Genomic DNA, 18,279 nt, shown 5'->3' on the forward strand with positions numbered 1-18,279 from the left:
TATTTTATTTTATTTTTTTTCTTTGCCTTTTTTGGAAGGCGCTTTTAATTAAAATCGAGTTTATGTGACGTCCTCGTTGAGCCAAATTACTTGGCAACGTTTTCTCTCTGCCACGCAGTCCGAAAGGCTCAATCAAATGCCTAAGACCCAGCCTAAGGCCTCAGCCTCAGCCTCTGCCTCTGCCTCAGTTGCTATTATTTAATTTTTATGCCCGAGAGCTTTTGGCGCCGTAATTTGAGACTTGACAATTTGCCAACCAAATACACTGGGAGATAAACTTTCAGCAAGATATATAGAGATTTAAATAAATTTATTTCGATTAATGTAGTTAGGGACTAGGACTAGGACCAGGGACTAGGTTTTCTGTTAAAGTCGTCTTAGTAACCAGCTTCTTGACTTTCTATTTTTGTATCAAGATGTCTTTTTGTGGAAATCAGCTAGTATCTAGTATCTAGTTAGTTCCAAGACCCTCAGCAGTCAAGTATAGACGATTATGACACGTTTTCTGGGCGGAGCGGTAAACCGCATAAACTTCTGTTGTCTGTTTTTGTGATTCTGATGCGGCGGTGGCTGTGGTTTCTGCCCGTTTGTAATTTGATTTGTCTGCCATGAACCGAAAACAACTAGAACTTGAACCACATTTGCTTGAAGGCTGAAGGCTTTTTAAAACTAATATTTTATTAATTTGTATTTTTTCAGTGCTGAGCAAGGGACAGGGCGAGACCTGTCGTTACCGATTCTTGGGAAAGTATGGCGGCTATTGCTGGATCGTTAGCCAGGCCACGATCGTCTACGATAAGTTGAAGCCACAGAGCGTTGTTTGTGTCAACTACGTCATAAGGTGAGTCAGTCAGATTTAATTCCTAGTACTAGTAACTAACTCACTCCCTCCGAGGAGTCTCGATAAGTCCGAATTGAGCCGGAACAATGCCGGATATTTGCTAATTACACTGACTGGGAGGGTATTGCCTTCTTTTTTATCTTTTAATTAAGCCATCAACGTGGGGAAGTGAAATTCTCTTTTCCTGCCATTATTAATCGACCGAATTTAATTTCCCTCAAAACCCCATCCCCATCTCCCTGAGAATATCTGGAAGACTGGGTTGTGGTGGTGGTGGTGCTGCGTGTGCTCGACATTTGCATAAAGAATTCGCTTTTCGCCTCAGTTGGTTGGCTTTGGCGCTTTATGTAAGATTTTCCATTCTGAAAGAACTCTCCGCGGCGCATCGATTTGGTTTTCTAATCCGTCATTTATTGAATTGTCACAGAGTTGGCCCAGATTTCTCCATTTGATAACAGAACGCCACAAATTAGCATCCCGCATCCTTCTCCTCGTGGCGACAATTTTCAAATCGATTTCTTTCCTCAATTTCCATATTTTCCATAATCCATTTTCGGATATTTCGGAGCCAGCAGCCTCGTGTCGTAAATGGCTGTGGATTTTCCATTTACGTTTTTATTTTCCCCTTCTATATAATATATTTTATTTTTATGAATGTTGCGTGAGTCCACGTGCGGGTCAACAATGAATAATAAATTAACAATGGAGACGCCGCCGCCGCCCGTCTGTCCCATTCGCTCTCTAATGAAGAAGCACCTGCCACCCATCCACCACCCTTCCGACTTCAGAGCTCCACCCTCATTCTATTTTTTTTTCAGCTCGACGGGTAAGTACCCCTCACTTTTATTTACTTTATTTAAGCGTGTATGAGCAAATATTTGTGCATTGTTCTTGAATGTTTTTTTTCATCGAATTTCACACTTGCCTGCCTTTGGAACAAAAAATACAAAAAAAAAAGAGGAAATTAGACTGGTTTTATATATATTGCTTTTTAAGGGGCGTGGTTAGCTCCTCTTTTTTTGTATCATAAATGTAAATTCGTTTTTAATTGTACACTTTTTTGTGTGGTGGTTAGTGCCTCGTGGGGGCTTTCGTATAAATACGTTAATTCGGTAGCTCAAGGGAATTAGCATCCGGCACACTTTTACTTAGAAACATGTACATTACACTGAGAAAAAAGGTAGTCTGTTTTATAAATATATTCTTGGAGAGATTCTGGTTAGAAGCTGTTGTATTTTTTCAAGTGCATATGATGAGTGCAGTGGTGCGGTTCAAATGCTGACAATTTGCTTTTATTTCACACAACATGTGATTAGGTTGCTCTTTTTATTCCATTTTATTTTATTCTTTTACTTCTTCTTTAATCAAATTAATTCAATTGTTACATTTTTGATTGGAGCTTCAAATAATCGATTATAAAATGAAAAAAATAATGCGTGTTTGGGAAGAACTTTCTCAGTTAGTTTTTGAAACTTCTATTAGGGTGTTTATTAGGTGTATTATTCAATGTGCTCTCGTTTTTCCACTCGTGTGCCTTTAAATGACAACAAATGTATTGTGGTAGCCGCCTTTTGTAGTTGCTGCTTTTGTAATTGCTGTGTTGGCCTAATTGAATAAAAACAATATTACACAAGCCCGCCAGGCCATCAGAAGAGAGCCAGAGACAGCCCTGTCACACTGCCAAATAGAGAGTCTCTTTGAACTTTGTTGATTTTTCCCATCAACGGTATTGTTTTTCTCTTATTTTCCACCCAAAACATCTCTTCCTGATATCACAATTGCCCTGATAACACAGTTTTGTAATCAAAACTTCTATATATTTTAGTGGAAAGTAAATATTTTGATAAAAGTGATTATGATTATACAAAAAAATAAGTTGTAATAAACTAGTTACACAGAAGGAGTTAAGTATTCTATTGTTGTTATTCTTATTTGTTCCACTCTCTAGGATAGTCTTCTAGAGAGTCTCCTAGTCTCCTAGACAGTCTTCTAGAGTCTTTAGTCTTCTCTCTCCTAATGAGCTTGTCACTCAGTTGGCAAATGGCTCAAGGTCGCCTATCTGGGGAAAACTGCAATCTGTTTCAGATGCGTAATTGCCGCTGCATATTTATAGATTTCTAATTTTCCCCCAAAAGAAGAGCCACAACCAGAAGAACTGAGCCAATTCCCACGCCAATCCAATTAACATTGATTAGTTGGGCTGGGCTTTTGGAGAAAAATTTGCATTTTTATAGCCTGGCTTGCATAATTCCAGCCACGCGTTGCTTTTAATTATCAAATTTTTAGCTCTAGCTCGGAAGCTCTCGGCCTTTGTGTTCTAGTCGTTGGGTTTGGTCCTTGTTGTGCCATCCTGCTGCTGGTGTTCTCTTCTCCCTGATTTATCGCACTTGACAGAGCCTTCGGCTGCTTTTTTCCCCCCAGCTTTAGGCGCTTTCTCCCATCCTTCTGGCCTGGTAACTCAAACTTTTTAGTCCTAATGGAATTTACACGAGTTCTTAACACTTTCCCCGAAAGTTTCCCTCCACGATTTTTGTGTTTTGGGCTTAGGACGCCATTTTGTGGCCAGGCCAGGCCAGGGCGACTAAAAATTAAAACAATAAATTAAGGCCCGCATGGAGGGAGGGTGGATGTGGATGGATAAAAATAATTCCTGGCCGAAATGTGTTGCATACTTTGGGGCAATAAAACTGCTTTCATTATGATTGCCCGACCTGCCATAAAATGAACTGGAAATCGTCGTTAGATGACTTTAAACAGAATTATATTCCCCCCACACCCTTTAACTCCATTATTCATCATGTGACCCTTTCCCAAAAGAATTCCATTTTCCGACCACAGCATAAATATTTCAAATACACATGCTCTAATCGGGATTATTGACGTCTTCTCGAAAGGGTTTCCTTCTCCAAAAGTTTGTCCTTTTTTTTAACCAAGTTTTTTTCCTCCATTTTTGGTTGCCTATTTTTCTGAGGGTTTGATGTTTGCGTGGGCGTAATTTTGATTTTGATTCCTTCCGAGCGATAACTTTGGTCACCTTGCTAATTGAAAAAGTTGAGGCAGTTTCACTTTCTCCTTTTTTTTTCGAGTATTTGGCTTTGACCTTAATTGCCTTGGATCGATTTCCCACCTGAATCCGCACCTGGACATCCATTCGGTGTCTTTTTAGTGGCAGGAATGGTATTTGGCAGCAACAGCCCAAGGCTCGACAGGCGTTAAATTGCCCCGTGGCCTAACATGAGATTTATGGCCCCACAATTACCTAAAGGCTGTTACAATGGGATTGGGATTGGGATATGTGGACTGGGGGATAGAATGGCCAACTATTTGGCAAAGCAAAGAAAAGGACTATCACTACACAGGGAGAAAAAATAAAGATTCTAGATGGGATATCTTGGGGCAAAATCTATAAAAAAATTGTATAAAGATTGTTAATATTTTCCTCTATTTTGTTTTCTGTGTAATCCCAATGAAGAATAACGTGGCTCCTTTATCCTTCCCCCACCCATTGATAAGGCCATGTTATCTGGTCACGTAGTCAGCACCAGTTCTCTGGGAATCCTAGCCCTATTCCCCGAGTCCTTATTAAAGCCGCGTTATTAATGTGGCTAAGCGATGAAGTTATTCACTCGCCTTCGATAAACCAAGCTGGGCCCCCAATTTATTATGCTAATGTTTCCTCTTTAGGCCTGCAATCCCAAAACTTGCTGAGCGGAAATGTTTGCCGACTTCCGGGCGCAGAACTGGACTGGACGCTCTGACGTCAGGATAATTAACTGCGAACGAGGCAGGCACTTCAAATGGCAACACTCCTGGGGATCCTGGACGGAAGGAAAATCATTTTACACACGTGTTAACCCATCAAATTTGAGAGAAAATCTCAGGGAGGACGGGGGGGAATAGGAAGGATTTTCTCGAGTCTCAAGGAATTTAATTTTGGAGAGGTAGAAGACAGGACAGAGTTGAAGGATGAGTTTGTCAGATCCTTGGGGCAATTGTTTGCTTATCACAGAGCCTGGCAGCTGATTCTGTTTTGATGAAGTCGCTGCTCGCTCTTTATCTTTATCTTCTGTGACCCCATCAACGTCAACATTGCGTATACGCAACGTGTGCCTCCTCGCGCTTATTATTTGTAGAAAAATATTTTCATCATTTCGCCCCCCTTAGCTATTCTGGGGAAAATGACAAATTCATAGTCACAGCTGAGCCCGCCGAATCAACTTGTTTGCATATTTATTATTTCTACCTTGATGGAAGAAAGCATGGAAATGGAAAAAAAAATATACTTTCCCTTCCACCGCACATGTGTGGGTCGTTAAATGATGTCCTGTGCTCCTGAGGAGAGGAAATTGCATTTTGATTGGCTTGTTGCTGTCGCTGATAGGACAGCATCTTAAGTTCCTCTTACATGTATTTTTTCATCGTTTTCCACGAACGAAGAGTTTGGATATTTGATTGCACATGAAAACGCTTTTATGCGTGGTATAAAATTCGCGTTGGCTTTTCGGACAAACGGAACGTAAATTTTGTAAATTTGCCAGCATCAAGAAAGGATCTTCAATGTTATCGAATTGCAAAGGACACTGAGAGAAAAAAGGGAAGGATTTGGTGAAGAAATTTGTTCTTAACAGTGAAAGGATTGGAAAAATTCCAATCTCATCTAGAGAAGAAATAATTGATTTTTGTTATCATCATCCTTGATAGCTTTTGGCATAATTTATTACTAGGCTTTTCCTCTAGAGTCTACTCAAAAGGACTCGCTTTCATCTAAATTGTAAGCCTTTTTTGATGGGCCGACAGTTTCATCGCCACGAGCAGTTCATAATTTGATTGGAAGCCGCTTTAAGAGCCCAGGCTTTAAAAGTTGATGGAGTGCTCCGTGTAAGGACACGAGTGGCAGGGCATGGGAGAAACTGGTAGATTACCATATTAACATATATCTGCGGCAAAATGCCAGGACCCTGTGTGATACGCACAATAAAACCCGATAAATCCGACCCGAAATCACAAAATGTTACCAACTTTGAAGACTTTTTCACACGCAAGGAGGTAGGTGACTTTTGTGAGAGTTTAAGAGAGAGGGGGAAGGGGGGTACACACGCACACACGTGGGAGGCCTCTATGCCACTTGGCACTGCTTTCTCTCTCACTTTCTCTTTTCGTCCTTTGTATTGGCATTAGAGGAGCCTGCTCCTGCTTCCTTCCGCTTTAATGTCGTGCGTTGCATATTTGAATAAACGTCAATGTAATTGACACTTAACGGTGAAATGCGAATGGGGCGCTAAAGAGAAGTGGGGGATGAGAAGGTGGAGAGAAGAAAGATGAGCCCCCCTACTAGTGGGGGGTTCCAATTTTTCCTCCCGGCCGGAAGTCAACGTACTCCGTACGCGTGTCTCCTTCGCTTCCTTGTGTGTTTGTGTTTGTGTTGTGCTTGTGCGTGTTTATTTCCGCTTTCACCTGCTCTCCACCTGCTCTGCCGGCAGGACGAAACGAAGGATACGTATACGTCCTTTGGCCAGCAAATTGCGTAATTTAGCTCACGAAATGTATTTTCTTTTTCCATAATTTTAAAGTTGGCCAAGCCAGCCAACTCGGCCCATAACCATCAACATTATTCATGCGTCCTTTGGAGGGTCCTTTTCCGCCCCTAACTGCTCAATCCTGGTAGGCTTCTCACATTCCAACCCACAGGGGAAGAAATATTGGCTTTCCATAAATAAAATTTGCATATAATGGCTAATAATTTCTATAAAATTACTTTATTTATAAAGTTACAGGATTTCAGGATAAATATTTTATTTAAAAAATGTTTAAATAGAATATCCTGTTTTTGTTTGTGTAACTCTTATTTCCGTGAAATATTTTTAGGCCTATTCCGGAGGAGTAAGAGGCTTCCAACCTCAACCGCAGCTATAAATACACGTGCCGCACAAGGCCACCTGCCTCCTCGGCTCAGCTCGGTCCCCCCCCTCTTACACGCTTATGATGTGACAATTACCTAGCATACTTTTTTGGGGCTGGTCCTGACATTTGTCGGACAATAAAATCGAAGCAAAAAGGCAAATCAATTTCACCTCTCCTTCGTCCCGCCCATTACAAAATTTATTTGTTTGTTCGCTGAGCTTTTTATGGCGCTTCGATTTAACGGGAAAAACAACGGGAAACGAGGCAAGTACACAGGATAAACAAGAAGGAGAGCAGGACCAACATCATCATATGTTTGTGTTGTTCTTGCAAATATTTTGCGTCGCATTTTTGTTTGCCTTTTTCTTTTTTCCTTTATTTTATTTTTTGTTTCTTCTGTATTACAGAAGCCCAAAGGCTCTCGCTTCTCCATAGTTCTTGCCTCTCTCTGCCGCTGGCTCTCTCTGGTTCGTTGACTGATGAAAGTGAAAGTTTGCTCATTTTCCATGCCATTGCACGAGCCTAAATGAGCACTTACTCTCTCTGGCTATCCGTCTCCGACTTGTTCTCTCCCCGGAGGATTACATAACGTAGGCGAAAGTGAAAGTGAAAGCCGAGCGGAGCGGCAGGAAAAAAAAAATTCGAGTTCAAGGTCCCTCGTAGGCCGCATGCTCAAGAGAATTTTGTAACGACCAAAGAGCGAGTGAATAGGATGCGAGAGCGGCCTCGGTTCTCTTTGAGCCTCATGAGCCTAAAAGTAGGCCGTAATTGAGCCAAATAAAAGGATATTTTACACGCTGCTACCATTTTCCCGGGGCGTGGGTAACAAGTTTCTGCTTGCACCAGAAAAGCCAGAAATCAGCTGAGCGGCAAAGGTGTGAGAATTGGTATGGAGAGTTGGGGCGGCACGTGTACCGTTATTCGAAGTGGAGAACGATTGCAGGTAACTGCTATCTTTCGCTAAATTGTCTCCAGATGGCGGCCACTTCCTTTAAGCCATGTTCTTTGTTAGAATTTTTAACTTTTTTTTTTGTTCTAAACAATAAAAGAAAAACATAAAAAAAGGTGAGGAGGAAGAGTAAAAGGTAGACAGCCTGGCAGCCATTTTCATTTATTTTTACGATTAGGGAGGTTCTATATCGAGAGGATTTCTTTTAAGAAATATTTAAATATTTGGAATAAATGTTGTCTTATTTTTTTAAATAAAGTAAATAAGTTTTAAAATTTAAATATTGGATGGAGGAAGTCTGAGGACATCTTATCACTCGCAAACATTTTCCATTGCATAATTTTGGGCGCAAACGGCCGACAAATACACACGCAGTTGGGGGCTGTGGAGAGAATTTCCTAAAGGAGTGGGAAAAACTTTACCATCGTAATTGCAAATTACGCAAATGGAGGGTAAGGAGCGACAGAACCGAGTTATCAAATAAAATTTTTGTTTTTTTCTTCTTTTTGGTGTTTTGAGGGCGTCAAAGCGTCGGCCCTGAAAGAAGGCAAACTATAGGGGTGATAGGACCCAGGACCAAGGGAAGTTAGACGAAAACACGCCAACTACGCATAAAACTAAAGAACTTGGCTCCCAAAGTTGACACAAGCCGCTGTCGAAGACAATAAACAAGACAAACAGCGACTGGAGAGATTGGGAGATGGAGAGTTTTTGGGGGGAAATTTTTGGGGAGAAAGGGGTACGAGAATGACAAAAAACATCTATAGGTCCTTGGAAGTGCTAGAAAGGGCAAGGAATTGATTTTCCAAAAATACATGAAAGTGATATAAGTTTATATTCCAACTATAACTAACAAGGTCTTAATCATTCTGCCAAAATTACAAGACTTTTTTTTTGTAGACTTTTAGGACAACCCTTGTTATCTTTCTCCCTCTATCACCTCTTTCCCTTCACCCACCCACTCTATCTCTCTCTCGTTTTGGCCTACGTGAGCTGGAGCAATGCCAAGGCCTGAAAAATTAATGAGAAAAGATCTTACAGAGTTTCGGGGCCCGAGAATATAAACAAATTCCGGACAATATAGCTATTTATATTATATTAATGATAATTTGCCGTGCTCGACATCGGGCGACAAACCGCTTAACTATAATCGGATCAGGGGGATGCATAAATCTTTAGTCTTTTCTCAATGTTCTTTCCATTAATTCTTTTATTTATTTCGCCGATCTCTCCTCTTCTTCACTCTCCACTTGCAACATGTGACCAGATGTGGATGCGAGAGGGGTACAGTGGAGATATAGTCCATCTATCAGACTATGGCCCACGCAATTTGCCTTAAATCTAATATTATTTAAATATTCAGTATCTTTCAGATACTTTTTTTCGTTTTTTTTTTGTCACCAACCCATTCTGTTTTTTTCCCATCCAATTTCGTTCTATTTCGTCTAATTCAATAAAAAAAATTGTTTACAAAAAAAAAAGTGGAATATGTTCTAGGGGGGATATTAGGGGGAGAGAATTAATAATTAGAAACATTTGAAAATAACATATTTTTTTTTTATAAAATTTTTTTTAATATTTATAAATATTAAGATTAATTTTCTCTTGAATTTTATGTTTTAAACTTCAACTATTTCATTTCTAAGAGGTATCTATAGGTCGTATCTTATATCTTTTGATCGCTAGTCACATGAATTTTGTCACCGTGTCTAGATTGATTCAAATGCTTCGCGGTCTTGTCGATTCCGAAAGCCATTTTCGTTTTCATTTTCATTTTCACTTTCGGTTTCATGCGGCCAGCGTGTGCTCATACACAGAAAAAAATTTGTTAGAACTAAAAATTAAGATAATGAAATAGGAACAAAAATTAATTATCAAATATCTTAAAAATAGAAAAACATAGAAATAATTTATTATAATTTATAATTTTATTTATTTTCCTTTTTTCTTAATTACAATTTATTTTTAATCATTGTATTCTAATTATACTAGTAGTTAGTACTAGTATTATTTATAATTCTCTGTGCACTGAGAGCAATTGGTATGGAACTGAAAGTGGGAGGCTTTGAAAACTGCGCGTGGCATGAGAATTTCCAAAATAGCCGATATAAAAAAAGAAGAATAGAATTCTGGTCACATGCAGAACGATGGAAATGATGGGGCCTGGGGATGGGTGGGGATGGGGGATGACGAGGCACGTGGGTTGATGCCACACCCCTGAGAAAAATAGAGAAAGCGAGTGAGATGGCGAGGTGGCATCTCTCAGTCCACTCGAATCCCGATGATACACATGTTCTTGAGTGACTTTTGATGGATGCCACGCCTCAGTTACATCCTGCAGGACCCTTATATTTGATTCCCTTTTTTTCTTTTTATTTCTGTTTGCTTTTCTTTGCCTTCCTGTTTCCCTCCCTACCGATGTCCGAGTCATTGTCCCTTTTTTAAGGCCGTTTTCTCTTCTTATCAATTTGCGAGCAAGTTTATTAATTTTCCGGGTGCCCCAACCCAGATTTATATAATATTTGTCCCTCATAATGTTGGGGCATAAATCACAGTGGCAGATGCGGCATGTGGGTTATGGGGAGTTTTTATGGAGTTTCTTGATTATTTTGAATATTTGTTGTCCAATTTCTGTTTTATTTAAACTTTTATGTCAAAAATGCAGTTTCTATCTAAATGAAACTCTTTCGAGGTATTCCACTAAAGAATAGGGTAGAATTACGCTAAGATATAGACATGGAAGGGTGACAACGTATGTAAATCATGATATTTAGAACCTCCATCAGAAAAATATAGAAAAAATCTATAAAAAAAATGTCATTCGAATGTTTTGATGCAGATTGGTGGGAAATCGAACTACAAATCTGTTGAGGTATTCCGCTTAAAAATCGGGTGAAAATTGACATAGATATAGACATGAGTTGGGGCTATATACATATGGAAATCATGATTTGAGGAAGGGCCTCCATCAGAAATTTTTTGAAAAAAATCTATAAAAATTTCCATTCAAATGTTTTAATGCAGATTGGTGGGGAATCGAACTACAAATCTTTTGAGGTATTCCGCTTAAAAATCGGGTGAAAATTGACATAGATATAGACATGAGTTGGGGCTATATATGGAAATCATGAGTTGAGGAAGGGCCTCCATCAGGAAAATTTTTAAAAAAATCGATAAAAAAATTCACCCAAAAGTTTTAATGCAGATTGATGGGGAATCGAATTAGAAATCTTTTAAGATATTCAGCTCAAAGATCGGGTCAAAATTGACAAAGATATAGACATGACAGGGAGCCATACATGGAAGCCCTTATTTTTGAAGGACTACCATCACAAAATTTTTGAAAAAAAATCGAGCCAAAATTTCATTTCTATGTTTCGATACTGAGTGATGGAGAATTGAAATACAAATCTTTTAAGGTATTCCGGTTAAGAATCGGGTGAAAACTGGCAAAGATATAGACTTTTTATTCCTAATTTTCCTCCACTAAGAACCTCCACCAGAAAAATGTTGAAAAAATGGTTCTAAAAATGCTTTAATTTTTTGTTTTGAAGTAAATGGTATTTCTTAATTGCCATTTGTGGTAGATTAACTTATGCCAGCTGATCCAGACCAATCCCCGACCCAGGCCCACGCCCACTTCCGATTATGTGCACTTTTGACCATTGCGTGAGTTTGGGTCATTATTGGTGGACTCTTTCTGAATTTTTTCCAGACATTGTTTGGACAGGAGACCACCGAGCTTAATATTAATTCGTGACTGACCCCGCCGAAGAAACAAAAAATAAATAAATAAATAAATCCACCCACTCACAGCCCCCTGACTGACTGACTAACTAGCCAAATGAATAAACGAGTGAGGGAGTGAATGGAAATGGCTTTCCTTTTGATGACTTCGTCCCAGCACTGATGGAGCCAATTTCCACCGCTTGGCCATTCAATTGTGCCGCGTTTTTGGCCTTTTTATTAACGATTCTGGCAGTCTGGTGGCAGTACTTGGCTCTAGTCATCATTATTTTCATCGTCATCATCCATCCGAATGCCGAATCCGGCCATCAATCATGCCACGCCGAATTGTTTAGAACGAATGTTGTTTTAACTTATTATTATTGTTGTTATGTGGCGGTGGCGTGTTAGCTGGGGATGGTGGCTTGTTATTTTAATTAAGCGTTTCATTATGTCGCTAATTTGTTGAAATTAAACCAAGCACATGACAATCAAACTTGTGACAAAAAATTATTAAACCATCATCTAAAAAATTGAACTTTTCAAATCTGAGATACTTTAAATTTTAAATCAATAGAAGACTTGAAGTGCTCTAGCTTCGGCTAAAACTTTGGCAAACAGATGATAATTGTTTATTTGTTTTCTCACTTTTTTGTACACAACATTCATCATTATTATCGGCGTGTGTGTATCTTCTGAATCTCGGATACAACTCATTCATTTTCCACTTGGCGATCTGCCGCCCGCCCAGATGCCTGGCCATTTTTTTTTTTTTTTTTGGGTGACTTGCTTTTGGCTTTTGTACCTTTTGTTGGCCTTATTGCTCGGCGCTTAGATAAACACACAAACACGAACAGATACAGCTATAGATATAGATACAGATACAGATACAGATAGCTTCGGCTGAGATACAGATACACGGATACAGGGCAGCAGCAGGATGCGTATGATTTTCTGGCCTCTGTTGACTGAGAGCACACAAAAAGTGTGATATATAATAGCCAGCTGTCCTTCTCCCATTCCACAAACAATTTTGTTGTCACCACTTGAGTGGCATGTTGTTGTCCTTCGTCCTTCAGATACAACTGAAAAAAATATCAAAAAAAAGAGAAAAATAATATAAGAACGATGGCTTATCGCAAAGGATAAATCAATATTGGTTGAAGCAAAGATTTGGCCTTTTGATTTTCTGTTGATTCGATGGCTCGTAAATCGTGGATAATCGAAGGCCCACACCACCCACTGCCTACTAGCCACCACCCACCACCCACTATTAATATTTCCGATCGATTTGCGGCAGCTTTGCGATAATCTTATCTCGGAGCTCGGAATCCGCAATTAGCTGATGGGCAACTTATGGCCATTTATGGCCTATTTACTAACCCATTAATGGCTGTTCACTCTCTACTGACACAAAAACAGGTTTACGATTGTCATGATTGATTTTTGTTTAATATTTTCCATAATATTTTATTTAATTTAATTTTAATCTCAAAAATTAAATAGCAAGTTCTGTGGCTTGATTTATTATGGTCTGTACTACTGTTTAGACTTTTAAACACCTGTTCTGGCCACAATAATTTATCAAAGCGATTATCTAAGGTCCCCAAAACAGTCTCCAATCAATGCGAATAACAAGACCAAAAGGTAGTCGCTAATAAATGGAAAGAAAGAAGAAAACCGGGAAGAGAACTCCAACTCCAGAGCCCTTTTAATTCTTTTTTTTTCATGGCTTGCATAAAAAACTTGATTTAAATTTGTTGTTTTTTGTGTATTTGGCCTGAATATATTGTCTTCTTTGGCTTTCCCCCTTTTTCGTGTCTGTCTTATCATATGTTTCATGTTCCATGTCTGTGCATTGCCAAATCTTTTTTTTGCGATTTAATTTTTTGGTTTTTTTGTGCAAAAGTGCTTGGAGACGCCCGAGGTAGAAACCAGTTCCACCAGATGCCGGCCGGCACACAAACACAGATACATCTGGAGACTCACACAGATACAATCAAAAAACAGACGGCAGCGACACACATTCAATTCTTGTTTCACTTATTTGCAAAAAATAAAAAAAACTAATTTCACTCCAAACTGTTTCAGGCGATCGAAGATAGAGATCGCAAAGAGATCGCCAAGGGAGTCAGTGGCTCTCTTGAGCGCTTTTTGAGCATATTATGCTGAGCTTGGCACGTATGCCGAGTGGAACGGAGTAGACTAGCCCCAGACCGAGATCGGGGGGCTTTTTCTGCGGAATTCCAAAGCCGTCTACACCTGCTGACCCAAAGTATCTAGCTACAGTGGGGGGTAGCTGAATAGGACATACTAAAAGATACGTATTTTTAAAGTCTAAAAAAGAGTATCTGAATCTTAGAATAATAAGATATTTTAAACAGATTTTTATAGAAAATATATAGTCTTATTTTTAAGGGAAAGTACTTCCATTTCCACCTCTGCTGTTTTGTATCTAAGTATCTGCTGAATGCGACGTGAGTGGCACGGCATCGCCCCTTTCGATTTCACGAAGCTTGCCGCCTATTGAGTTTGTTTCGCAAATTGTTGTCAGAATTACGTGGCAAGCAGTGGCAGTAGCAGCAACAACAGCAACAACAGCAACAATGCGCTGTAACTGTCGGCGGATCTTATGAAATAATTCTCCAGATGCCTTTCAATCCGAGGGGGGGCATTACAAAGGGGGGGGGGAGTGTTGGCCATCCGGACCGATTTCAAACTGCGCAAAAATGATTTACTCACTCGTGTCTAGACCCGATGTTCTCGATATGGACATGGATTTTGGATTTCTGGGGGCTCTGGTCATAATGCAATAGCTGTGGGCCGATCTGAGCTAGTATCTGTGCTCGCATGATTCAGTTTCAGATACATTTTATAGGCAATTGCAAGCAAACTAATAAATACTACGTTTTAATGGCATCATGGGCTATAAAGTTACATAATCGGAGGGGTTCTGAGTCACGAAATTTGACAATTAAAAGACTATTTCAAAAAAATAAAGGGAGGTTTTTTTATATTCTATTGTGAGTAAAAAATGTATTTGATAAAAAAAAAAACAAATATTTTTTAAATGAATCTTCTTTTCATGGTTTTTTTTTAATTCCCATTTTTTTTAGAAGCTTAAGAAGTTGGTATAAATTCTATAAATTCCCCTAATTCATTATAGTAAATTTATATTAATAAATAGTTTCTACAAAAAGCTATTTTTTAAACCTACAACTTAACTTACGTGACAATTTAAAGCCCATAAAAAAATATAAAAATAATCATTAGATTAGTCTTACCCCCTGATTCAAGTCCATTGGAGAATTCCCTCGAAAGATAAGCCCTCTCTGTATGCCACTAAGTCCTGAGTCACAATAATGGGCTGGGTTGACAACCAAAAGATACTTTTTGGGGGCTTGTCACTCTCAGTCTGAGTCTGACGAGCTAGCCGAGCATGATGTAGCACTTTGCGATCTGACAATCGACATATAGTACTTCCATATAATACTTCCATATATAATATATATAGACCGGTTTATCTGGACGCCCTGCCCTGATTTATTTGGGTCATATATTGTGGAGTTCCTTGCTCCTCTCCAAGGCATGCTTTTAATGTGATTGAAGTCCGACAGTTGATTTAAATTGTGGCCATATAGCTACTGGTCTGGTCTGGTCTGTTTTGTCTGCGGTGGCCATTCCAGACTCACCCATCCAACCATGCACTCCTCCCCATTCCAAAATCCTTCAGATGCATCCAAAAATAAACTCAAAAGGGGTGAAAATTCCTTACCAGCTGGAGGGAGAAGATGATGTCTTTCTTTTCGCGTTTTTTTTTTTTCCTTCAAGATGGCTGTGTGTTTGATTTCGGCACACTTTGAGTTTATTTTTAAAACAATTTTCCCCCCCAAACAGTGCCAGCTACTGTTTACTCCTCCCGTTTTTGGTTTGCGAATAATTTCATTTCCATTTCCATAAAAAAGAGGCGGAAAATGACGGCGCTGACAAGGTGATAACTGGCCCATCTTGTCCAGAAAGTCGTCAATATAAATAATATTCGATTCATCAAAAGACTTGCTAATGGATCGAATAAGCAATGGAATTCGAGATTTGTTTATAATTATGAGAGTTTCTTGAACTGAAAGTAATAGGACTCTTTTAAGTTTCTTTTTTATTTAAGGCATTCCGGGTGAACTATTTAATTAAAAGATATTCTTCCCTCATCCCAGATGCTTTGATTTTTGTTTCTTTTATTTATTTTTATTTTTTAATATTTATTGTTCAAAATGTTTGGCCCGAAATGTTTATATTTTTGAATTTATTTTCTTGTCGTCGCCAGCCAGCCAGCAACAGCAGCAGTAGCAGCAGAATCTTCATAAACATTTGGAATTTATTTTCCCTCATTCCGACTTTAATATTGTGTTTGCCGTGTTTCGTGTCAGTCTGCTCTGGTTTGGGTAGCATTTCTCCCCAAGATTCTCACACTTTTCTTTATTTTATTTTAGTGACGAGTGGGAGGTGGTGACTCCAACTTCTTATCCTCCAGCCTCCTTATTTTAAGTGAGCTTTTAACGAAGCGGCTCACGAGATTTCATCAGTGAGTTGTGAAAATTTGATGCACTCGACATCAGGGGGGGACATACAGGATATATGTATCCTGTAAGCACACACCTACACAGATACACTCATACACACCTACACACTTAAACGGTTTATTTCGCTTTCAAGGCGAATCGTAAAATTCTCTTTCTGTTCGTGTCAAGTCCTGGAAGGCAGGCAGGCCGGGAGGCAGGACCTCAGGCAGGCCTATTATTTATCCTTCTCTCCTTGCCCGTGTCTGAGTGTGTTCGTGTGTCCTTTTTTTATGCCCAGCACGCAATGGCTTTAGTTTTATGTCGAAATTAGCAAAAGTCGATGCCAATGGCAATGCCAGCTCATATTTGTGAAATAACTCGACTAACGAAGAATAAGAAGATTTTTAGCAAAACTTTCGTCTTAATCCTTTGGAGAAGAAAAATTAAATAAATAAAATCCTTCAGAAGGAAATGGGAAAAAAGCAATATATTCTTGTTTTTTCCAATAAACATGAATATTTTTTTTTATATCTTTTCCGGGAGTGGGGGTGGAAGGTCGATTTCCCTCGTTCCCCACATCGATTTCCCTCGTTCCTGTTTACGACTTTCATTTCCTTGCATACTCTCAGGCGCCTGTGACGCAATATTAACCGTTTGAATTACCTGGACATTTGCTTATTGGGGAATTATAATAACCCTTATCTCGGCTATCAGCTGATGGCGTCAGATTAGGCCTTCTAAGGTATTCCACTCAATTTGTAGTGGCATATTCCGGCAAAGAGAGGAGAGCAGGTGGCGGGGCAGGAGCGGAGGTGGATGCCAAAACGCTACTGCTGCTCAGCTGATTTGTTTGGCATAAAAACAATAATAAATCCCCATAGTATATTCTGCTCCCCACCAGGCCCCCCCCCATCCACCCCAAAAAGATGAGTCAAACTGAGAAAGCCACTCACTCACTCACTCGGACAGAGCGCGCCGGCGCCACTCTCTCTTGTTCGAATCGCTCTTGAGCTTTTTTTGTTTGGGGCTGGCGTCGCTGCCCGCTGCCACGTTCGAATAGGTTTTCTATCTTTCCTGGCTGGCGTTCCACTCATTCGTCTCTCAGTCAACGCAGCGCTCACTTCACTTTTCCGTGCACTTGCTCCCTGACAAAAAAAGCAGAAAAAAAAGTAAAAAACAGCAAACAACATCCCAGAGCTATATAAAATAAAAAATAAAAAAAACTGAAACTGAAATACTAACTGAGGCAGAAACCCGAAAAGAACGCCGAGAGTAGCACTGGAAGTGCTTGTTTTCTGTGCAAATTAAATGACAAAAAAAAGGAAAAAAAAAAGTAAAAACTATTAACTAAAAACTCTGTCGCCGCTGCTGCTATCTCGTTCTGCCTTCTCCGATCGTCGCGTCGTCGCTTAAAAACAATCGTCGATTGGCGTTCTGTTTTACTTCGCCAGCTGCCGTCGAGTCGAGTCGAAGTCGTGGCCGTAAAAATAAATACAAATTTTAATTTACAAAAAAATTCAAAAATAAAATACGATGCGAATTAAAAACAATTAAACCTTAACTGACTTAACAACAAGCTTTAAACTGTAAATACGCGAAAAAGCAACGTTCAAAAGGTAAAAGATCAACTTAAAAACACAAAAGCGAGAAAAAGTCCAAATTTTATTTAAAAAAAAAAGTAAAATCAAAAAAACAAAAATAGAATTGATTTCAAAAGTAACGCCACCAAAAAAAGTTAATAAATTACATAAAATGTCAAGAGGCGCAAAATGCGTTCAGTTTTTTGTATTTTCGAGTGTCGTGAAAAAAATAATAATAAATAAAATATAATACAAAAAAATAAAACAAAAAAAATTGACAAAAATAAACTTTATTATGCGTGTTTCACACACACACACACACATGCAGTGGAATATATAATTTTAAAAAAGAACATATAATTGCTATTTTAATCAGCTGCAAGTGTGTGTGTTTATGCGAGCGATTATCAGAATGGTTCTGATTTGTCAAAAAAAAAAAAAAAAAACACAAAAATTAAAAATACAAAAAAAAAAGAATAATAAAATTTCCAAAAACAAATCTGAAATCTGAAATCAAAAACCATTAGAAAAGTGTGCAAAAGTTTGTTACACGCGGCCAGCGAAGCGCTAATCGAAATAATAATAATAATAATAAATAATAAATAATAAATAATAAATAATAATTATGGTAACTTATTAATGGGAAAATAATAAATGATCGGAGAAAGAAATGCAAGCTGCTGGTGCAAGGAGAGAATTGAAGAAAAGAAATGATAATCGAAAGAA

General features: G+C 38.9%; 1 protein-coding gene across 2 annotated transcripts in view; it reads left to right on the forward strand.

Moving 5' to 3' along the window:
- The window catches only part of LOC6501592 (protein similar), a 62,894-nt gene that overhangs the window by 22,967 nt on the left and 21,648 nt on the right, over positions 1 to 18,279 (forward strand). For both annotated transcript variants that reach the window (XM_001955500.4, XM_014911629.3), the window contains exon 7: positions 700 to 841. In XM_001955500.4, the coding sequence (XP_001955536.1) occupies positions 700 to 841 (142 nt within the window). The remainder of the gene's footprint in view (positions 1 to 699; positions 842 to 18,279) is intronic.

Source organism: Drosophila ananassae, chromosome 2L, assembly GCF_017639315.1.
Source record: "Drosophila ananassae strain 14024-0371.13 chromosome 2L, ASM1763931v2, whole genome shotgun sequence".
Taxonomy (NCBI): domain Eukaryota; kingdom Metazoa; phylum Arthropoda; class Insecta; order Diptera; family Drosophilidae; genus Drosophila; species Drosophila ananassae.